This window comes from Myodes glareolus, chromosome 9, assembly GCF_982192425.1.
Source record: "Myodes glareolus chromosome 9, mMyoGla1.1, whole genome shotgun sequence".
Classification (NCBI taxonomy): Eukaryota; Metazoa; Chordata; class Mammalia; order Rodentia; family Cricetidae; genus Myodes; species Myodes glareolus.
The window spans coordinates 25,466,700-25,488,655 of NC_142034.1; the positions used below are offsets into that span (position 1 = coordinate 25,466,700).

The window sequence follows — 21,956 nt, forward strand, 5'->3', positions numbered from 1 at the left end:
TTGAGTCAAAACCTTACTCTGTGTCCAGACTATCCAGGAACTTACTCTGGAGACCAGGTTGGTCCATGATGATCCCCCTGCCTCGGTCTCCATGCCCAACTCTGAAGCATCTTGTTTTAAACATTAAATCATGGGCCCCAGTCTTTCTAATGTTTGAAATCACTCTCCCAAAGGTCCAGATTTCACGCGCTGCAGCGACCTGGAGAACTAAAGATGTTCTGGTAAAAAAATATTTCCAGGTCATTCCTTCAACCAGCTATTGAAACAGAAAAGAGCCTCAGGTCAGGACTGTTCCGCTGAGGCACAATGGCTGTTTCCACACGTCACCCCGGCTGAACTGACCGCTGCGGAGACTTCCATTTCCCACAGCACCTCAGCAGCTCCTCCACGCCCTTCACGGCTCGTTCCTGCCACAGGCCGAGCGGCGCCGACAGGTGCAGCGAGCAGAGCCGCCTCGCGCTTTCCCGTCAGCCGGCCGCGCCCTCGCTGCCCCGCCCCGCCCCCGGCGCGCGCCCTCGGCGGGGGCGCGCCCGCCCCGCGGGGCCGCGCACGCCGCCGCCTCCCTCCCTGCCCTCCTCCCTTGCCCTCCCCTCCGCCCCCTTCCCCGTAGGCAGCCCGCCCGCCCGCCAGCCCTCCCGCCCGCACCGCCGCCCGCCCGGCCCAGGCGCCCGCTGGGTCTGTCCCCCGCCCCAGCCTTCCCGGCGGCTCTCGGCAGGCGGTCGCCCGCGCCCCGGTGGATGTGGCTGGCAGCCGCCGCCCCCTCCCTCGCTCGCCGCCTGCTCCTCCTCGGCCCTCCGCCTCCTCCCCTCCTTCTCCTCTTCAGCCGCTCCTCTCGCCGCCGCCGCCGCCTCCACAGCCTGGGCCTCGCCGCGATGCCGGAGAAGCGGCCCTTCGAGCGGCTGCCCGCCGAGGTGTCGCCCATCAACTACAGCCTCTGCCTCAAGCCCGACTTGCTGGACTTCACCTTCGAGGGCAAGCTGGAGGCCGCCGCCCAGGTACGGAGACCCCCGGGCGCCGGCGGCGAGCAGCGGGCGAGCAGTTAGGCCGCGCCCGCGGGCTGGGCTAGAAGCCGGGGCGGGCTGGGCGCGTGGGCCGCGGGACCGGGCGGGAGGCGGCTGCGGCGCGCCCCTCGAGGCCGGCGTGCTGGGCCTGGCCAGGCGGGGACCGCATCGCGGGAGCCTACGGGCGGAGGACGCTGCGCCCCTCGGGGGCCCGCACACCTGTGTGCGGCGCCCCGAGTCTCCGCCTTCCGGGCCCCGAGTTCTGCGAAAGGCTGGGTAGGGGGTAGGGAACTGGTAGGGAGGGGGCGCTCTGAGTGCCTGCTCGGTCCCAGCCTGGCGGACTTGGTTCTGGTCCGGTTGTCCCTTCGCCCCTTCGGGGTTAGTTTGGAAGGGGCGGTCATCAGGCGCTCGGGAGCGAGGAGAGGAGCGTGGGGGGGGGGGGGAGTGGAACGAGAATGTTAATCCCAGGCAGCCTCCCCGAGTTCTCTTGGCCTGATCCTGCCCAGGGGCCGGGTTTCCAGGATGATCCGCCCCCCTCCCCCTTCCCCTCAAATGACAGTGCAGCGGTGACTTTGTTCTCCCCTAACCACCGGAGAAGCTGCGGGGGGACCCTGGCTCCACGTTTCCAATCCCCTTTGCTCGCGAAACCTTTGAAGCTGGTGGATTTACAGCTGCAGTGCTGGTGGTTTAGCAGTCCCCTCCTCTGAAAGAAAGCGCTCAGTCTTAGCCTGCCGCTGGTGAAAATATTCCATTACTCTTCTTGGCAGTTTTTGGTGAATCATACTCTCCTCCCTCCTCCCCGAAGCATTATCTGGCAGTATTGTTTGATTTTGGAGACCATTAGTGTAGATGGCCCATAAAGGTCCCAGACGGACATTTATGATAGATACCATGGTGCATGATGTGGTATATGAAATCGGAGCTGAAAATTGCGAGCGGTTTAATAACTATCTGCGAAAGGAATGGTGGTAAATAGAGTTGGTTCCGTTTTATTTTCCTACCCCAGCTAGGGGTGGGGGAGCAGGAGTGGGGGAGGAAGCTAGGCCAGTAGGGCTCAACCTGAAGGATGAGGGTGGGTGTTGCAATGAAGTGAGAGAAATGTAGGCTAGTGCTCGTGAATTGAGGGCCAGGAAAGCATGATACTCAGTTTGAAAATTGGTGTAAAAGTGCAGCGCTTACAAGTATATTGTTAGGGGCTGGAGAGATGGCTCTTCCAGAGAACTTGGGTTCAATTCCCAGCACCCACAACTCACAGTTGTGGCAGTTCACAACAGTCGGTAGCTCCAGGATCCAACAGCCTCATACAGACAAAACACCAGTGCACATAGAATAAAGTAAATAAATAAATAAATAAATTGTAAAAAATATATCCTGTTAGATTTGGGGCATTGGTTTGAAAGCTTGAAGGCTGTAGGCAGCATCAAAAGGCAGGACTTTTGCGAAAGTGAGATGATTTACAGTTTTTCTATTAAGAATAAATCACAATGAGTGCATGTTGGGTCCAAATGACTTGAAAGCGGTGTTTAGGAAGCTCGGATTTATGCCAAGTGACTTCAGTTTGATATATATTGGCAGGGGGCAGATAGAAGTAGAGTGTCTTGTGGCTTGGCAATCCTTTGGAAGAAGGACCTAGTTTTGGATGAGTTAGAATTTCGTGAAAAGACTAACACTTAAAAAGTTGACTTGAGCAGTGGTGGCGCACACCTTTAATCCAAGCACTGGGAAGGCAGAGGCAGGTGCATCTCTGAGTTCAAGGTCGGCCTGGTCTACAGAGGGAGTTCCAGGACAGCCAGGACTGTTATATTGAGAAACACCCCCCACCCCGAAAAAGTTACCCCGAGTTCATAGTTCTGGAGGGTGTACGTATTGCGTGAAGAAGTTTGAGAGAAAAAAATAGTACAAATTGTGTGCTCGTTATTGTTTTATTGAAGTGTTAGAACAGCAAGCAGTGACATGCTGCTTTTGCCCCCCCCCCCCCCTTTAAAAATATGTTTGAGTAGGTGGGGATGTGTGGGTGCTATTGCTTGTATGGTCGGAGGACAACTTTTGGCATCTTTTATCCTCTCACTGTGGATCTTGGGCTCTTAACTCAGGTTGTTTTGCTTCCATAGCAATTTCTTTTACCCCATTCTACTTCTCTAAAGAGATGACAATGTGTGGATGATTGATTTTGCCATTGGGAGACCCAAGGTTGTCTGTTAGCCATCAGCAGGACTTAGTAATAATTTTCTTTGAGATGGAGAGCTAGTTGTCCAGCCTGGCCTTGAACTCACTATCCCATACCTCAGCCTCCAGAGTAGATTCTAGGTGAATGCCATTGTGTCTGCCTTTTGGTGATTTGCTACAAGGAGATAAGTGGATCTTTTTAATAGAAGAGACTTCATAAAGAATTAACAAAACATTTCCCCTCATTTATTTGTCTTGTGTGTTTACCTGTGAATGCGTATGTCTGTGTGCACACTTGGGTGACATGGTGTGCCTGTACAAGTCATTGGACAACTTTTGGGAGTTCTGTCTTTTCACAGTGTGGGTTCTGGGATCAAATTCAAGACAAAGAGTCTTGGCAGTAAATGCAGTTACCCCCTGAGCCATCTTCTTGGCCTTCAATCCCCTCCCTCCACCCCTCACCCCTGGGAATTCTTTTCAGGGTAGGTGGCAACACAAAGATGGGGTGATAGTGAATCTTAGCAAGTTGAAAAAGGGTTGAGTGAACTTTTTAATTGTCCTTTTGGAAGTGTAAGTGGCATTAATAGTAGTTAAAGCAACTAGATCCACAAAATTGAAGCTATATGTTTAAGTTGTAGCATTAGGTGATCCACTGTGGAAATTTAAAATAGTCTAAACTTTAGGTTGATTAATGACATGAGGTTGTTTTCTTAACTGTTGATATCATATTGCAGAGTGTGGCAAGTTGCTTGGTGTCCTAGCTGTTTCGAGTTGCAAAATTTTGTGGCAGAGTATTTGTACAGGTTACATATTAAAAACTTGGTGGATTTTTAACCTGACTTCAGGTGTTGGACTCCTGTGAAAGTGAAAAGAATTAGATTGCGTAATGCTGTCAAAATTGTCTTTTACAATTTTTGTTTAATCCTAGGACTAAGGAGGAAGAGGCAGGCAGATTTCTATGAGTTTAAAGCCAGCCTGGTTCACAGGCTAATTACAGCTAATTCTAGGACAGGAAATACAGATTTGAAAAACAAAACAATAATAATGATAACAACAACAAAATTTTCTTTTACATAGATGGCACCCCCGCCCCCCACAATGTTTCTCTGTGTAAATAGCTGTGACCAGGCTGGCTTTGAACTCACAGAGATCCGCCTGCCTCTTTGTTTTTTTCAAGACGGGTTTCTCTGTAGCACTGGCTGTCCTGGAACTCGCTGTGTAGACTAGGTTGCCCTAGAACTTAAAGATCCACCTGCCTCTGCCTCCCTAGTGCTGTGATTAAAGGTGTGCACCACCTCTGCCCGGCTCATAGACACCTTTGCTGATTGTTGTGTTTTTGAAACGAGGTCTCACTCTGTGTGTGGCTCAGCCTGACTTGGAACTCAACTGTGCATTCCTGGCCACCCTCAAAAGCTCATCAGTCATTCTGCCTTTTGAAGCACTAGGATTGTAAGCATGAGCCACTATACTCAACTTCAGCAGGCTCTGAAAACATTTTATGGGCTAGAGCGATTTTTAGGTCTTATAAATTAATTTGATTTTATTTTTCACTTTTATAGGTAACTGTTTTGTTTTTTTAAATGTGCATTGGTGTTTTGCTTGTATGTGTGTCTATATGAGGGTAGTTGTGAGCTGCCATGTTGGTTCTGGGAATTGAGCCTGGGTCCCCCGGAAGAGCAGCCAGTGCTTCTAACTACTGAGCCATCTTTCCAGTCCCTCATTTCACTTTTACATTGGATGTGTTGGATCAATAGATGTCTGCAGAAATTTCAAAATTTAATCTGCCTTTATTGGTGATTAATTAAATTAATCTATGCTTATGCGAGTGTAACTGCCATCCTTGGTTGAGTGGCTAGAACAAGAGTTGGACACTCTCTTGTGGAAATACTCTTATCTGTATCAGCCCAGAAATTGGGATATACTTAGAAAGTCTCTGGGCTCTACCAACAAAATGACTACATTGGCAGTAAGAGGAGAGTTACAGATACGGGTTGGTTTGGCAGTCCTAAAAGCTTGCCATCTAAGTGGATGTTATTGTTAGCCCTGTGTTGTGAAAATTTGTGCCCAAATATTTCATACTTTCTTCTGTAATCATAGGTGACAGTTTTTTAAAATTACTTTTAAAAACCAGCAAAATTAATAATTACTATTATGCTAACTCATTGATTGGTCTTAAATTTGTGATGTTAAGGGTATAGATTAATGATAAGAATGTATGCTTTAAGGGCCTGTGTTCAATACCCAGGAAATAAACAAAGTTTAGAAGATGGTATTTTAGAGTTCTATTGCTGTGAAGAGACACCATGATCACAGTGAATTTTTTGTTTGTTTGTTTTTCAAGACAGGGTTTCTCTGTGTCACTTTGGAGCCTTTCCTGGAACTGGCTCTGTAGATCAAGCTGGGTTCCAACTCACAGGGATCCGCCTGTCTCTGCCTCCTGAGTGCATCACCACCACCCGGCAGAGGAATTAGGACTGGTTTACAGTTTGGAGCTTTAGCCCATTGTTGTCATGGCTGGTAGCATGGTGGCACTCGAGCGGCCATGGAGCTGGAGAAGGAGCTGAGAGTTCTGTATCTTGATCCTAAAGTAGCAGGAAGAGAATGCTACACTAGGCCTGGTTTGAGCTTCTGAGAACTCAAAGCCCTCTACCGCACACCTCCTCCAACAAAACCACACCCTCTCCAGCAAGGCCCTAGCTCTTTTTTTTAAAAAAATATTTATTTATTTATTATGTATACAATATTCTGTCTGTGTGTCTGCCTGCAGGCCAGAAGAGGGCATCAGATTTCATTTCAGATGGTTGTGAGCCACCATGTGGTTGCTGGGAATTGAACTCAGGACCTTTGGAAGAGCAGGCAATGCTCTTAACCACTGAGCCATCTCTCCAGCCCAAGGCCCTAGCTCTTAATAGTGCCTATTCCTTACGGGTCAAGCATTCAAACACATGAGTCTAGGGGCCATTCTTACTCAAACCATCACAGAGGGTAATAAATTTGCTCACATTTTATGTTCAGCTTTTAAAAAGTATATCTATAAAATTAGAAATATAAGACTCTAAAGTGGGCCTTTTAAGTTTAACCCTTAGGGGGCAGGAGGGTTAATTGCTATGGGTTCAAAACCAGTTTCAAGTCAGTCAGAAATGCATAATGAAACCCTGTCTAGAAAGACAGAGACAGACTGACTGAGACACAAAATAAAAAAAGATAAAGAAAGAGATAAAACAAAAAACAACCCCCCCCAAAAAAACCCCAAAACTGTGTGGTGGTGGTGCATGCCTTTAATCCCAGCACTTAGTAGGCAGAGGCAGGCGGATCTCTGTGAGTTTGAGGCCAGCCTGGTCTACAAGAGCTAGTTCCAGAAGAGGCTCCAAAGCTACAGAGAAACCCTGTCTCGAAAAACCAAAAAAAAAAAAAGAGAGAGAGAGAGAAAGAGAGAAAGAAAAGAAAATATAAAAAGCAAAGAAGGCTGGAGAGATGGCTCAGGGGTTAAGAGCACTGGCTGCTCTTCCAGAGGATCTGAGTTCAATTCCCTGCAACCACATGGCGGCTCACAACCATCTTATAATAAGATCTGGTGCCCTCTTCTGACATCTAGGCATACATGCCAGCAGCACATTGTATGCATAATAAATAAATAAATCTCTTAAAGAAAAAAAGCAAAGAAACCACAGCTGGTGGTAGAGGATTTAGTCTGTGTAGGAACTTAATGTACAGTCCCCAGCTGCACAATTCCTCAAAATACAACTTTTATGTATTAAGCTTTTGTCTGAAGTTGAAGTTAGTATTGAATTCTGTAGTGAATTTTCCATATAAATCAAATTTATATTTGAAATATCTAAACTTTATTCACTGATTTGAATGGAAATGTTTAAGCTTTACAATTCACACTCTATATTTTTTTTCCCTTTTTAAATACTGGATCATTCTGAGCATCTGTCATTGTTGCTAGAATACTTCCAGAGTTATCTTTATAGTTAACTGTGCACTATATAATTCACTAATTTAGTACCTGTCCTTTAAAGTTGCTTTGTGTGTTCCCTGCTCTTGGCATATTGCTCACTGTGGATTGTGTCATTACAATACTTATTGTGCACTTTGTCCTCTCTTCTGTTTTATTGAACTTGAGCTGGAGACATCTATGTAGTGAGTCAGGCAAGCTTGTTTGAGCCTAAACATGAGTTTCTAAGTAAGAGTTTGATGGATTCTCTTGTAAGTAAACGGTATGAGCTTTAGTGTATGGACTTTGTATTATCTATTGTGGCATTGTGTACACGCCTTTTTTGTTTTGTTTTAACTTCCTGGTTCTAGATTATCAATGTCTAATATAGCCTGGGTAAATGTGGTCTTGAGTAGCAAGTTATCTATGAAGCTTCTTTGAACTTTGCTACATAATTAGCTTATTTTGTTGTACAGTAAATCTGTTCTAATCTGTGTAAGTCAGTGTCAAAGAACTGAGTCTTCTGATAGCTGTTGTGTTGCTAACTGAGTTTAGCTTCCCAGATTTTAGAAATTTCTTCGGAACAATGTATGAACCTGTGATTTTGTTTTTGTTTTTGTTTTGTTTTGTTTGTTTATTCTTTTTTGGTAATTTGTAATCTGAGTTTTTATTTTAAATTATGAAATGTTTTAGAAATACAGAAATAACTTAGATTCAGTATTTTGCCCCATTGCTTCAGACTGTTCATACTACTTTTTGGAAAAGGTTAGAGATAGGACTGGGTTTGCGACTCAGTAAATAAGAGTACTTTTCTAGCATACATAGGCTCCCTCGCACCACCAGGAAAGCTTGGTGCTTGGAAGGTAAAGGCAGGAGGATCAGAAGTTTAAGGTCATTCTCATCTGCACAGTGAATTCAAGACTTGACTAGTCTGGGCTACATGAGATCTTACCCTCCTGGACACCCCTCCCCCCCAAAAAAAGTCTGGATAGTGGCACATACCTTTAATCCTGGCATTTGGGAGGCAGAGGCAGGCAGATCTCTGAGTTCAATCCTAACCTGATCCACATAGAAAGTTCCAGGAGACTGAGCTACGTAGACTGTCTCAAAGGGTGGGGATAGTCATGAGTACCAGTATAATTCATTCCCTTGTCTCACCATGCTCAAAGGTAATTTCTGTTGCCTACTTAGAGATACTTAATGTGTCTCTATACAGTTTTAACTTTATCGTTTATAAATAGTCACAAGGGCTGGAGAGATGCTCGGTGGTTAAGAGCTCTGGCTGCTCTTCCAGATTACCTGAGTTTGATTACCAGAAACCGCATGGTGGCTCACAACCATCTATGGTGGGATCGCATACCCTCTTCTGGCATAAGGTTGTACATTCAGATAGAGCACTTGTATACATTAAATAAATAAATAAAGTCTTTAAAAAAGTAGTAACAAATGTTAATATTCTGTGTATTTAAACACACACACATATTAATGATATTTATTGATGACTAGGTACATGCTTGTAATCATAACTTTTTGGAGGTAGAGACAGGTGATTCTCAAATTCCAGCCAGCCTGGGTTACTATAGTGAGTTGGAGGCCAGCCTGAGGTACAAAACAAACTATCTTACAAAAAAAAAAGCAAAAAACTAAAACAATAAAACACACACACACACACACACTGAAAAAGTTTTTACTTGATTTCCTTTGACTTGCTCTTTTCAACATCACTTGTAGGAAAATTTAGCTGAATTCAAATTGACTGATAATTTGCTTTTCATTGACTTGAGAAATTATAGTTCTGTTCCACCAAGGCAACAATTATTGCAAAGTTTTAATGGTAGAGTCACTTATTAGGGAAAGTGTTTCAGACTTCCAAATGATTGTGTTTTGATTATAGCAGTGGACATTTTCCTTTATTAGTTTATCTGAATTTGACAGCCAGGAAAAAAAAAAACTATTGAGTCTTACTATAGTAAATGCAAAATGTGTTTATTATACATCTGATTATAGCACAATACAAATCCGTCTTCCCAACCAACAGCAAGGACCTGGTAGATGTAGCATATTACTTCATCACAGAGAAGGCTGTCGGGAAAAATTGTGTACACTTGCTATCTGTGTAGTGCCTGGAAATCTCCCACTGTATGATTGTTACCAAGGACCATGCTGCTTTAGTATCGCCATTTATGTGGTTCATTTTAAGTACAGTATGTATTAAAAAGAAAGAAATGATATTCTACTCTTTTATGTCATTAAATAGAAGAATTGAAAGTGAGTTTATTATCACCACAATTTGTAGGCCAACTTAAGCATTTCCCTTTTTAAAGTTAGAAACTGGTAGTTTTAGTGCTGAAATTCATTTAAATTATACCTGTTGATCTTTTTTATTTTTGTGCATGTGTATGTGTGTGTGCATTGCATGTGTGCTTCATGCCTGTGGAGGTCAAGAGGGCGTCAGGGCGGTTGGAGAAGAGATGGCTCATCAGTAAAGAGCACTGGCGGCTGCTCTTCCAGGAGTCCTCAGTTCAATTCCCAGCACCCACATGATGCCTCACAACCATTTATAATGGGGTCTGATGTCATCTTCTGTCTGATTCTCTCTTCTGTCATGCCAACTAGAACACTCATACATAAAATACATAAATATATTTTTTTAAATTAATCTTAAAAAAAGAGAGAGGTGGCTGGGTGGTGGTGTTGCATGCTTTGATCCTAACACTTGGGAGGCAGAGATAGGTGGATCTTAGTGAGTTTGAGGCCAGCCTGCTCTACAAAGCAAGTTCCAAGACAGTCAGGACTGTTAAACAGAGAAACCCGGTCTTGAAATACACACACACACACACACACACACAGCAAAAAGGCACATCAGACTCCTTGAAACTAGCATTATGAATAGAAGTCAAGAGAGGGTATCAGATCCTCTGGAAGAGTTAGGAATGGTTGTGGATACTGGAAACCACACCCAGGTCCTCTGCAAGATCAATAATGCTCTTTACTGCTAAGTCATCTCTCTGTCGCTCTTGTTGTTTTTTGTTTTTTTTTTTTTTGCTTCAGTTTTTGGTCTTTTTCTTTTTTAAATGGGTTTCTCTGTGTCTCTCTGGCTGTCCTGGAACTCACTCTGTAGACCAGGTTGACCTCAAACTCTCAGAGATCCTCCTGCCTTTGCTTCCCAAGTGCTGGGATTAAAGGTGTGTGCCACCATCACCGGGCAGCATTTTTGTTTTTAATAGTAGAACACAGGTAATGTTTACTAACATGATGATATCAATATATGAGAAGTAACATGCTATTATCATCCGGTTCTTGCTGTTGGAAAGATGACTTTGTATTGTCTTAAAATTATCACGTATGCCTGTGTCTACATGCATATTTTAAATTATCTCTGTTGAGTAGAACATTTGTGCTGGCACCCCTAAAACTATATGATACAGCACAGAGCTCTTAAAGTTTAAATCACGTACCGACTGGGCACTTTATATACTGTTGGGTGAATGCTGCTTTTTAAATTATATGAGAATACAGTTACTTTGGGGTATGTGTGTGTGTACACAATATCCTTTAAAGTGGCTACTGCCTAGCAGGCAGTAAATACTAAGTCACTTTTTGTGGATTATCCTATTTTTGGTTGCCTTTTTAAATGCATCTCTAATAAGGGACAAAAATTGACTTTATAATATTTTTATTGATTATTTGGAAATTTCATATAATGAATGCTGAGCACACTCACTTCCCAGTCCTCCTAGGTTCACTTCCCTCACTCCCTCTACCTTTGTGACCCCCGCTCCCCCTAAAAAGTATAGTTTGTGTTGCTCATATACTCACTGGTGCATGGTCAAACTCCTGGTGCCTAGTCCCTTAAAGAAAACAATCCTCCACCTGTACCCCACCACAGTTCAGCATTCTTATCACAGTTTTTTCTAAAGGCTTATTTATTTATCATGTATACAACATTCTGCCTGTCTGTCTGTCTGTCCGCAGTCCAGAAAAGGGCACCAGATCTCATTACTGATGATTGAGAGCCACCATATGGTTGTGGGAATTGAACTCGGTACTTCTGGAAGACAAGTGCTCTTAACCACTGGGCCAACTCGCCAGCCCCTCTTATCACAGTTTTTAAGAGTTCTCTTTGTTGGCTTCCTGTCTAGGGTGTTACTGTTTTGGGGGAGGTGAAGTGATATTGACTGATATTTAAATGGTTTAATGGAGTTCTGTTTTTGTTTGTTTGTTTGTTTGTTTTTTCGATGCAGGGTTCTCTGTGTTGCTTTGGTGCCTGTCCTGGAACTAGTTTGTAGACCAGGCTGGCCTTGAAATGACAGAGATCTGCCTGCTTCTGCCCCCTCCCCCCTGTATGGGGTTAAAAGTGTGCGCCACCACTGCCTGGCTATGGAGTTCTATTTTTAAGGCACATGTTGTTTTTCCTCTGACTTTTAAAAATGTCAGTAACCTGAAAAGAAAAAGTAGCTGTTAAGTAACAAGTAGCTTGGTTTATTAGTATAAGCAGGTAGATTTTCCCTAAACATAGGAGGAATGAGAAAAATACTGGTAATTTGCTATTGTACACAATGCTTTCTAAAGTAAATGAACATTTTAATCTTCTTCAAGGTGGTTATAGTGGAGTTAGCTAAATGTGATTTGTGAATATAAAGTAATGCAGTTATGTTGACCTTGTTAGATGACTGGCTGCTGTGAAAATTCACTGTCTGTGTTGATGATGACAGTAATGGTTGCCTAGATGGAATTAAGATCAGCAACTAACTCAGTTATTTTTTAATAATATATTTATCTTTATTTTATGTGCATTGGTGTTTTGCCTGCATGTATGTCTATGTGAGAATGTCAAACCTTGGAGTTACAGGTAGTTGTTAACTGCCATGTGGGTGCTGGCAATTGAACTTGGGTCCTCTGGAAGAGCAGCAGTCAGTGCTCTTAACCACTGAACCATCTATATCTCCAGCCCCTAAACCAAATTATTTTGTTGGCATAAGCTTCAGACTTTGAAAAATATTCCTTTGGTTCTGTCTTTAGAGCAAACTACAGTTAAAGTGTCTCTTTCCCCTGCATTTCTTTTTTCTAAAAAAGTTACATTCAGGGCTGGAGGGATGGCTCAGTGGTTAAGAGCATTGCCTGCTCTTCCAAAGGTCCTGAGTTCAATTCCCAGCAACCACATGGTGGCTCACAACCATCTGTAATGGGGTCTGGTGCCCTCTTCTGGCCTGTAGGCATACATGTAGACAGAATATTGTATACATAATAAATAATAAATATTTTTTTAAAAAGTTACATTCATTTATTATTTGTGGGGGATGGTTTGGGGATGCTGTGGTATGTATATAGAAGTCCTAGGGTTCAGATTCAGATTGTTAGGGTTGGCAGCAGGAGTCTTTACCTACTGAGCCATCCTCAGCCACCTTTTTGGTTTTTTGAGACAAGATCTTGTTTTGTGACCCTGGTTGGGCTTGAACTCATGGGTAACCCTCCTAGCTTTGCTTTCTCAGTACTGTGATTACATGCATGGCTCCTATTCCCCTTCTTTAATTCTGCTTATGAATAGGCAGAAGGGTTTTTTTTGTTTTTTTTTTTTAACTGATTGGGTATGTTCTGATGCAATACAATGAGAAGGATTATTGCTATTAAAAAAATTAAAATGATATGACTATTTTTGTTTTGAAACAGGAACTTTTATAAACTCTGTGTGTGTGTTGGAACTTGAAATAAGGACTCTGTATATTCAAGGGATAACAGTTTAAACAAGAAATTTCCAGGGGGAAATGCAAGATGTGTTTAGTAACCACAGTATGTAATTTGGGAGATTATAATTAAAACCATAGAATACCATTTAATATTTACCAGATTATCAGACATTTTTAAATGGTTTAGAGGGTACCGAATTTCTTTATTCTTTGTGCAGTGGAGTGTCAGTTGGAGCTACTCTGGAGGGAATTTGTTGAGTCTTGGTAATGTACACACACATATAGACACACATAGACACACACATAAACATGTGTCCTGAAGTCTAGAAAAATTATCATTTAGTTTTTTTCTCTGAAAAAATTCTGCATGTGCACAAGAAAACTCTAGACCAAGATGTTTATTATAGTACTATTTTGTTTATATGTAACATATAAACAAGTAGCAAAGCAATGTTTTTTTAAAAATAGAAATAAACTTCTTTTAGAAGCATGTGGATAAATAACTGTTTTAATCATAGGAACACTGCAAAGTAGTTCAAATTAATTAGATCATTCCAGGTGTGGTGAAGTATACCTATAATTTCAGGGGAGACCGAGGGAGGTGACTTTCTGTGAGTTCTCCATAGTGAAATGCAGAACAGCAAGGGCTATATTGTGATAAAACAAACAAATAAACATGCATTTGGATACCTGAAGTCATTGGAGCATATTTTATGGCTTTCTTATATGTTTTAGAGTGTTGCCACATGGTATAAGAACTATTTTGTTCTTTTTTTGTTGTTCTTTTCTTTTTTTCTTTTTTCTTTTCTTTCTTTCTTTCTTTTTTTTTTTCTACACAGGGTTTCCTTGTGTAACAGTCCTAGCTATCCTGGCACTAGCTCTTGTAGACCAGGCTGGCCTCGAACTCACCGGGATTCACCTGCCTCTGCCTCCTGAGTGCTGGGATTAAAGGCATGTGCCACCACCGTCTGGCTTGTTGTTGTTTTCAAGTCAGGGTTTCTCTGTGTAGCCCTGGCTGTTCTGGACCTCTGTAGACTAGGTTGATCTTGAATTCAGAGATCTACATGTCTCTGCTTCCCAAGTGCTGAGATTAAAAGTATGTGCTGCCATGCCCAGCTTGTTCTTTAATGGAAGAACAAGCTTTATATTACTACCTTTGTACCTTTGGGCCATTGTTAAGTAAAATAATAGTTGGACACAAACACTTGGATGTCTCTACAGTCATAAACAGTTGGATGTCTCTGTAGTCATCTGATAACCTGAATTTCTAAGGTTATGACTAGCTGTAAGTGGGATTATAGTTTGCCTAAACTGGACAAAGGATTCCTTGACAGGATAGGAGATTTTATGCTAAGCTGTGTAATTTTTTAAAAAGTAATTCTTTTTGTTTATTTTTAGATTTTATTTTATTGAGATTTTGTATTTCTTTTTTCTTTTTGTTTTGTGTGTGTGGTGGTGTTTTTGCCAGCTGTGTGTGGTTTTGCAGTATGTAGGTTTACCTGGTGCCCACAGACTTCAGAAGAGGGCTTCAGATCCCCTGGAACTGGAGTTATAGATAGTTGTGAGCCACCTTGTTCCTTTTTTTTCTTTTTGGCTCTTTGAGACAGGTTTTCTTTGCCCTGGCTGTCCTGGAACTCACTCTGTAGACCAGGTTGACCTCGAACTCACTGAGATTCGCCTCCAGAGTGCTGGTATTAAAGGTGTGTACCCCCGTCGCCTGACTGAGTCACCTTGTGAATGCTGTGAATCCAGTACCTGGAAGAGCAACCAGTATTCTTAACCAATAGCCATAGCTATCTCTTCAGCCCCTCTAATCCCTGCCTTTTTATTTCTTTTTCTTTTTCTTTTTCTTTTTTTTTTTTTTAAGAAAGGAAGTCTGGCTGTGTTGTTCAGGCTAGCCTTGAAGTCTCTGTATGTAGAGCCCAAATTGGTCTGTAACTTTTGTTTCTTCTGCCTTATTTGCACAAGTACTATGATTACAGACATGAGACACTACCTACCTTAAGTGTACCATTTATCTGTCTATCTGTCTAGTTTATCTGTCTATTATGTATACAGTGTTCTGCCTGCGCCTGCAGGCCCGAAGAAGGCACCAGATTTCATTATTGATTGTTGTGAGCCACCATGTGATTGCTGGGAATTGAACTCAGGACCTCTGGAAGAGCAGCCAGTGCTCTTAACCTCTGAGCCATCTCTCCAGTCCCTTAGGTGTACAATTTAAGATTTAAGAATTGTTTAGACTGAGAATTTATCTAAATGGTACTGTGCTTGTCAAATATAAGACTGTAGTATCACAAAACAAATAGTTTTTGGAACTTTCCAATTAATATTTTCAGGCTGTTGATCAAGGATAAGGAGTAACCATCCCCCCCAGTCTGATGACTGTACTCAGGACCCTGTGCTTCTAGGCAAGTGCTCTACAATTGAGCTAATCCCGAACTCTCCTTCCCTTTAAATCTAACACAAATAAGATAGATTGATATTAATATTGATGGTAAGTCATAAGCCATAGTGTCTTTTACATTTCAAATGTTTCCTTGAGAAAAGAAAAATCTAAACTAAAAAAAATTTATTTATTGTGTATAGGTATTTTGCCTGCATGTATGTGTCCCATTTACATGCAGTGGACAGACCAGAAGAGGGTTTGAATCTCTTAGAATTGGAGGAGTTACAGTCAGTTGTGAATTGTTGTGTGGGTGCTGGGAACTAAACACCATCCTCTGGAAGAACAGCCAGTCGCCTTAACCACTGAGTCTTCTCTTCAGCCCCTATTTTATGAGGTTTTTTTTTCTTCTTCTTCTTTTAATACATCATAGTTTAGTCTCAAGGAAACCCTCATGGCTTCAGTGTGCTGATATAATATGTAACTAGTGCAATATGTAAGAAAGGTTTTTGTATTCAATTTTTCTTGAGGGACTGGATTGGCTCAGCGATTAAGAGTACTCACTGACTGCGCTTCCAGAGGACCCCAGCACCCACGTGGCAGCTCACAACTGTCTGTAACTCTGGTTCCAGAAGACCTGACACCTTTATATAATATACCATCAAAAGAAATAAAATTAAAAAAAAACATTAATTTTTTTCCTTGAAATTAAAATTCAGTTAGTGACTAAGGTTTAGGAGACTGGAGGTTTGGCTCAGTGGTTAAGAATGATCCCTGCTCTTTAGAGGACTGGACTTTCGCTCAACTTGTTTTTTTGTTTGTTTGTTTAAACATTTATTTATTTATTCCAGGCTAGAAGAGGGCACCAGATTTTATTATAGATGGTTGTAAGCCACCATGTGATTGCTGGGAACTGTACTCAGGACCTCTTGAAGAGCAGCCAGTGCTCTTAACCATTGAGCCATCTCTCCAACCCTCTTAGCTCAACTTTTTAAAGATTTATTTTTTAATGTGTGTGTGTGTGTTTGGGGGGGGACAGATGGAAACTAAACTCTGGCCTTCCTCTATTAATGGTGAGCCTCTCTCCAACCCCTAATATTAAAATGAATCTTTTTGATTTTTTAAAAATAAAGATGTAGGTATAAAAGTTTTATTTATTGATCAGATGCTTAAATAGAATGAAAAACTTAGCTGGGCAGTGGTGGTACACACTTTTAATCCCAGCACTTGGGAAACAGAGGCAGGTGGATCTCTGTGAGTTCAAGGCCAGTCTGATCTACAAAGCAAGTTCCAGGATAGTTAGGACTGTTACACAGAGAAACCCTGTCTCGAACACCCCCCTCACCAAAAAAATATATGAAAAACTTAAACATGCATTATTGCTTTTAATATAATTTAGAAAATGTGAGTTACTTGGAAGTATTAAAACAACTTATTTTACTGTTGTATAATCTAAGTTTAAAAAATTGGATGAAACATTAGCCCAGGTTGAAGGTGAACTTATTTTTTTTTTAAACTTTTTTTTCTAAATATTTATTTATCTATTTATTATGTATACAATATTCTGTCTGTGTGTCTACCTGCAGGCCAGAAGAGGGCATCAGATCTCATTTCAGATGGTTGTGAGCCACCATATGGTTGCTGGGAGTTGAACTCAGGACCTTTGGAAGAGCAGGCAATGAATGAATGCTCTTAACTGCTGAACCATCTCTCCAGCCCTAGGTGAACTTATTTTTATGCTATTTCTGATAACTGGTTTTTCTTTTCTTCTTAGGTAAGGCAGGCAACCAATCAGATTGTGATGAATTGTGCTGATATTGACATTATTACAGCTTCATATGCGCCAGAAGGAGATGAAGGTAAGACCTGACTTCCATTTTAATTTGATATGTGGAGAGAGACAGAGATTGAATGACTTATACTTTCAAATTGAGGCTTCAGTGCTAATTAGTTTAGAATGAGCCAGGCATGGTAGTGCATATCTGTAATTCCAGGATAGGAGACTGAGGCAAGAGAGCTACATGTTTCTGGCCAACCTGCTCTATGTGGTGAGATTCTGTCTCAAAAAAACAATAGAACAAAGGAAAGCAAAGCAAGTTTGTTAGTTGTTTATGGGAATATTTAAATAGTATTATCTACTATTGTATTGTGTATTGTGAGATAAGTGAAGGGTCAGAATTTAAATTTTACTTGAAACAATTTGTTGTTATCCTGGGAAATCACATTTTTATAATGTAAAATGAATATAATAACCAGCATAACAAAGCTAATTTTTTTTTTTCTTGAGACAGGATTTCTTTATGTAGCCCTGGTTGTCCTGGAACTCACTTTTAGACCAGACTGGTCTCAAACTCAAAGATCTGCCTGCTGCTGAGATTAAAGGCCTGTGCCATCACCTCCAGGCATGAATAAATAAATACTTTGAACACGAAAGGTTTATCAAAGAATCTTATTTTTTATATGTATTTTTCTTAAAAGACCTCATCACCTTGAACTGTAGGTTTAATTGAGATAGTAAATCTTATAACTGAAAAAAATACTTGCTTCATGAGGCCAAGTGTTAAGGTTAGAAACTAGATATTGGTGTTGTTCATGAGGATGTTAAACAGCAAGCACGGTGTATTTTGTGTGGGTACCCAATTAGCATTTTTAAATGAGAACTATTGTAGATGTTGTAATTTCAGTAAGGTTATAATAGGTTTGGGGTTCAAATCTTATTCTTACATAAGATGAATGGACCCAAATTGCTTTCTACTTTAGTGTTTATCTTACCATTTCTTGTCAATATTTTTTTAGTTACAGAAAAATCTTATTTGACATAGAATAAGTTATTGATATTTTGAAAAATTCCTTTTTTTTATTCTTCTGATTTACAATGTGCTGAAAAAAATCATACAGGTTTATTTTAAGATCTGGCATTTGTGTCTTGACTTTTCTAAGATGTCTTGTCAGTAGGAAGATGAGGTAGTAGAGGTTGCCTATCTTGTTGCTGTAGTTAGGTTATGCTCAGTAGTTTAGTTTGTGATGTTGAACTGCTGCATTTTAAGTTTAGAAAAAGAGATTCTTCAAATGGACTTGAACGAGAGCCAGTTTTTAAAAAACTGCCTGTCAAATAAGAGAATGATCAATTTCTTCACCTCTTGGAGAAATGGAAACACTTGTGATAGTTAAACCAAGGTTAGCTTTCAGTTAGAGAAAATTTAAGTCAGTGTAGGGTTTTAATGAGGTGTCTAGTGTACATAGGCAGGTCTAATTTTACCTCACTTAAAAAACAGGGCATATGTATATCTGAGTTCCAAGTCAGTCTGGTCTACAGAGCAAGTTCCAGAACAGCTAGGGCTGACTACACAGAGAGATCCTGTCTCTGAAACCCAAAAACAAACAAATGAACAAACAAAAAACTAAGAACAGACTTCCTTACCAAACTGCAGGAAAGGGTTCAGGAATTTAAAAGGTTCTGAGTGTGCACAACTGCATGGTGCTAAATTGACAGTGAGCTGCTTACACTTTGTGCAACCTTAGTTATTGCTCTCACGGAGTCAGGAAAGCAGTGCACATTTAAGGAAAGAGAATTTATAGAGAGATTCGGATAAAATACTACCATTTTTTAGATACTTAAAATATTTTCCACTGGCTGCTGGTGGCACATGCCTTTTAATCCCAGCATTAGAAACATTTAGGAGGCAGAGGCAGGCTGGGCCAGCCTGGTCTGTAGAGTGAGTTCCAGGACATCCAGGGCTACACAGAGTAACCCTGTGTCAAAAAACAAAACCAACGACAAAATTTTCCTTCAGGACTAGCTAAGACACATTTCTCAGTCATTTTCTCTTATAATATCAGGGGAAACCCAGTCGTGTGGAAGCTTGTTTGATTTTAGAATGTAATTTGCAAAATGATAATTTTTTTGTTGTTGTTGTTGGTTTTTTTGTTTTGTTTTGTTTTTTGTTTTGGTTTTTTGAGACAGGGTTTCTCTGTAGCTTTAGAGCCTTTCCTGTAAAATGGTAATTTTTGATTCGATATTTTAAGAATTGTATAAGCATCAGGAATAGATTTGACCTTCACACACACACACACACACACACACACACACACACAGTCACACACAATTTAATTTTGCTCTTGGACCTAGTAGCATTTTATGGTTTTTATATTGTAGGTGAGTATGGCATGTTGTCTCTTTAGAAACTGGTGGTTATAAATTCGACCCAGCTCTTTCCAGAGATATCTACTGATGCCAGCGAACATTTTGACTTAGCTGATCACCACATCATGTGCCCATGAATGCTTATTACCTTATGCAAGATTGATATCCCAGCACTGCAGGCAGAGGCAGGTGGATCTCTGTGAGTTCCAGGTCAGCCAGGGCTATACAGTGAGAACTTGTCTCAAAAATCAGACAAACAAAAAATTCAACATTTTGTTTCAGATATCAGGAGCCACTAAATTTTGATGCTTTAGGGTAAAACCAACTAGAAAAGTATTTGAAGCTCTGAAATTGCAGCGGCAGAAAGTTTTAATGGGTGAAGAGGCCATCTTGTGATAAATGCATTAATCCTGAGAGACTATTAGACACTAAGACATTGTCTTTTAGGCATGGTTTATTTTAAGAAACTATTTGAGATCTTACTTTGTAATATATTTTTTTAAATGAGAAACTAGTAAGCGAAAACGGCTGAAAACTGTTTTTTTACTGTTCTGCACTTCAAGGGTTGGTGAAATCACTAGCACTTAAGCCAGTGCAAGGAATGCACCTCCCTACACAGTTCAGGGATTAGTATTGTCATCAGCTTCTGCAAGAGAATACGAAACTCTTGAGTGCCTGAACTCAGGTCCTGACAGGTAAAGAGTCTTTTCATTTATCCTTAATAGACAGCTTGAGTAAAGCCACATAGAAAATGATCATTGGAAACTTTTGTGCCAGGTGTGTCCTATCTGATATCTGCTCTCAGCGTTAGTGTATGAGAAAGGATCGCCCCTGCTGAAGTGTCTCCATACAAAGCTCTAGTACATAATTCCAGATTTACCAGCTTCACATTGGCTTATCTATATAAGGACCTAAATTACATTGTTGAAGTATAGTTTGTATATTTGAATGTGTGCTTATGGAAGTGTGCATGTGTTTAAGGTAACAAAAGAATATTGCCAAATACATTATCAGAACAAATTGTTAACTTGACAAAAAGTAATTGTTCTTTACACTTGACTATAAGCTCTTCTCTATCTTTTAGTAATATATGTTCTTTCATATAATTATGTATAAATAAATAACACTAGCCATCATCTCTTTGAAGTAGGCTTATTTAATGTCATTATTCTAAAAACTTATGTGACCCTTAAGATGGGAAGACTGAAAATAAAAGCAAAATGACTATGTCTAAAACCTATGTATTAATGTGATAGAGAATTTCATAAAGGCATTTTCAGTGTAAAGGAACTTGAGTGTGACTTCACTTCTAGGACAGAGATGTAGGTTAGGGCCTTTGGTCAGAGTTACTGTGCAGTCAGACAAATAAGAAGATGACTAGGGCTAGAGAGATGGCTCAGCAGTTAAGAGCATTGCCTGCTCCTGAGTTTAGTTCCCAGCAGCCACAAGGTGGCTCACAACCTTCTGTAATGAGGTCTGGTGCCCTCTTCTGGCCTGCAGGCATACACACACAGACAAAATATCATATACATAATAAATAAAAAAAACATTAAAAAATAAAAAAAAAGAAAATGACTAAATTGGGTTGGGATTAGGAAAATATGATGGGACAGAGGCTAAACTAAAAAGAATGCTTATCTCATAAAAACATGTTCAAGGTTTGTAGATACAGTTAGTGCTTCAGTGGTAGCCCAACATTCATGAGGCTCCAGGTAATAGATTCCCAGCCCAACAAGATAAGTAAGTCAAACAATTAAAAATACATGTATTCACATAAAACAAGAAGAACAACAACAAAACACTCTGAAAGCCACATATGGAGAGATACCTCTACTCTCAGCACTCAGGCTAGTGAGGCATAAGGTCACAAATTTGAGACCCACCCAGACTACATGGTTGAGACCTAGTTCAAGCAAAAAAAAAGTTAAAAGAGTCCTCTGTTCAAACAAAACAATTCTTTAAATGTTTTTTAAAAAGATATTAATTTATGTAGCAATGTTAAAGCTGGATCTTAGGGCTTCATGAATGTTAGGCAGGTGCTCTAGAACCAAGATGCATTCCCATCCCCAAATAAAACATTTCTGAAGGCCACATTGAACTTGGTTAAAACCTGGAACTTCTGAAACAGTCCTGGGAACTGATTCCAAGGATCTGGAATATTCTGCATCTTCTTCATCATTTGAACCTCAGTACAAGATGTGAACATAAGTCATCCGATTAAAAGGGAGTAAAAAAGAGGTTTGTTTATTTAATTTATGATGCAGGTCTTCTGTAGCTCAGGCCTGCTGTCAACTCATTGTGTATAATTCAGACTGGCCTTGAAGCTGAGATCCTTCGGCTTCAACTTGCCAAGTGCTACAAATACAAGTGTGTTCTGCCATTCCTGGCACAACCTTGAGGGCAAATAGACTTTCGGTGAAAATTAGCATAAACAGTGTATTATATTACAATGAGACATATTAACTAAGTTGTTTGAATTTGTTTGCCATTATTGTCTCTGTGATACTATAGATACCAAGATTTCAAGGCTGGCAAGACGACTCAGTGGATAAAGGCCACACCCCCAACCTCATGACTTGAGTTAGCTCTCCTGAGCTCACATGGTAGAAGGTGACGTGTGTATTAGCATGCTGCCACC

The 21,956-nt window shown here is 40.8% G+C and overlaps 1 protein-coding gene across 2 annotated transcripts in view; it reads left to right on the forward strand.

The window, feature by feature from the left end:
* Nucleotides 1-659: 659 nt before the first annotated feature.
* Nucleotides 660-21,956, forward strand: part of Npepps (aminopeptidase puromycin sensitive) — an 82,806-nt gene continuing 61,509 nt past the window's right edge. Inside the window, exons 1-2 of one of the 2 annotated variants that reach the window (XM_085695720.2) lie at nucleotides 660-995; nucleotides 16,949-17,033. In XM_085695720.2, the coding sequence (XP_085551846.1) occupies nucleotides 738-995; nucleotides 16,949-17,033 (343 nt within the window). In that variant the 5' untranslated portion in view covers nucleotides 660-737. Of the gene's footprint in view, nucleotides 996-16,948; nucleotides 17,034-19,881; nucleotides 20,014-21,956 lie in introns of those variants that run through there. The other variant, XM_048450887.3, reaches the window with a different exon arrangement.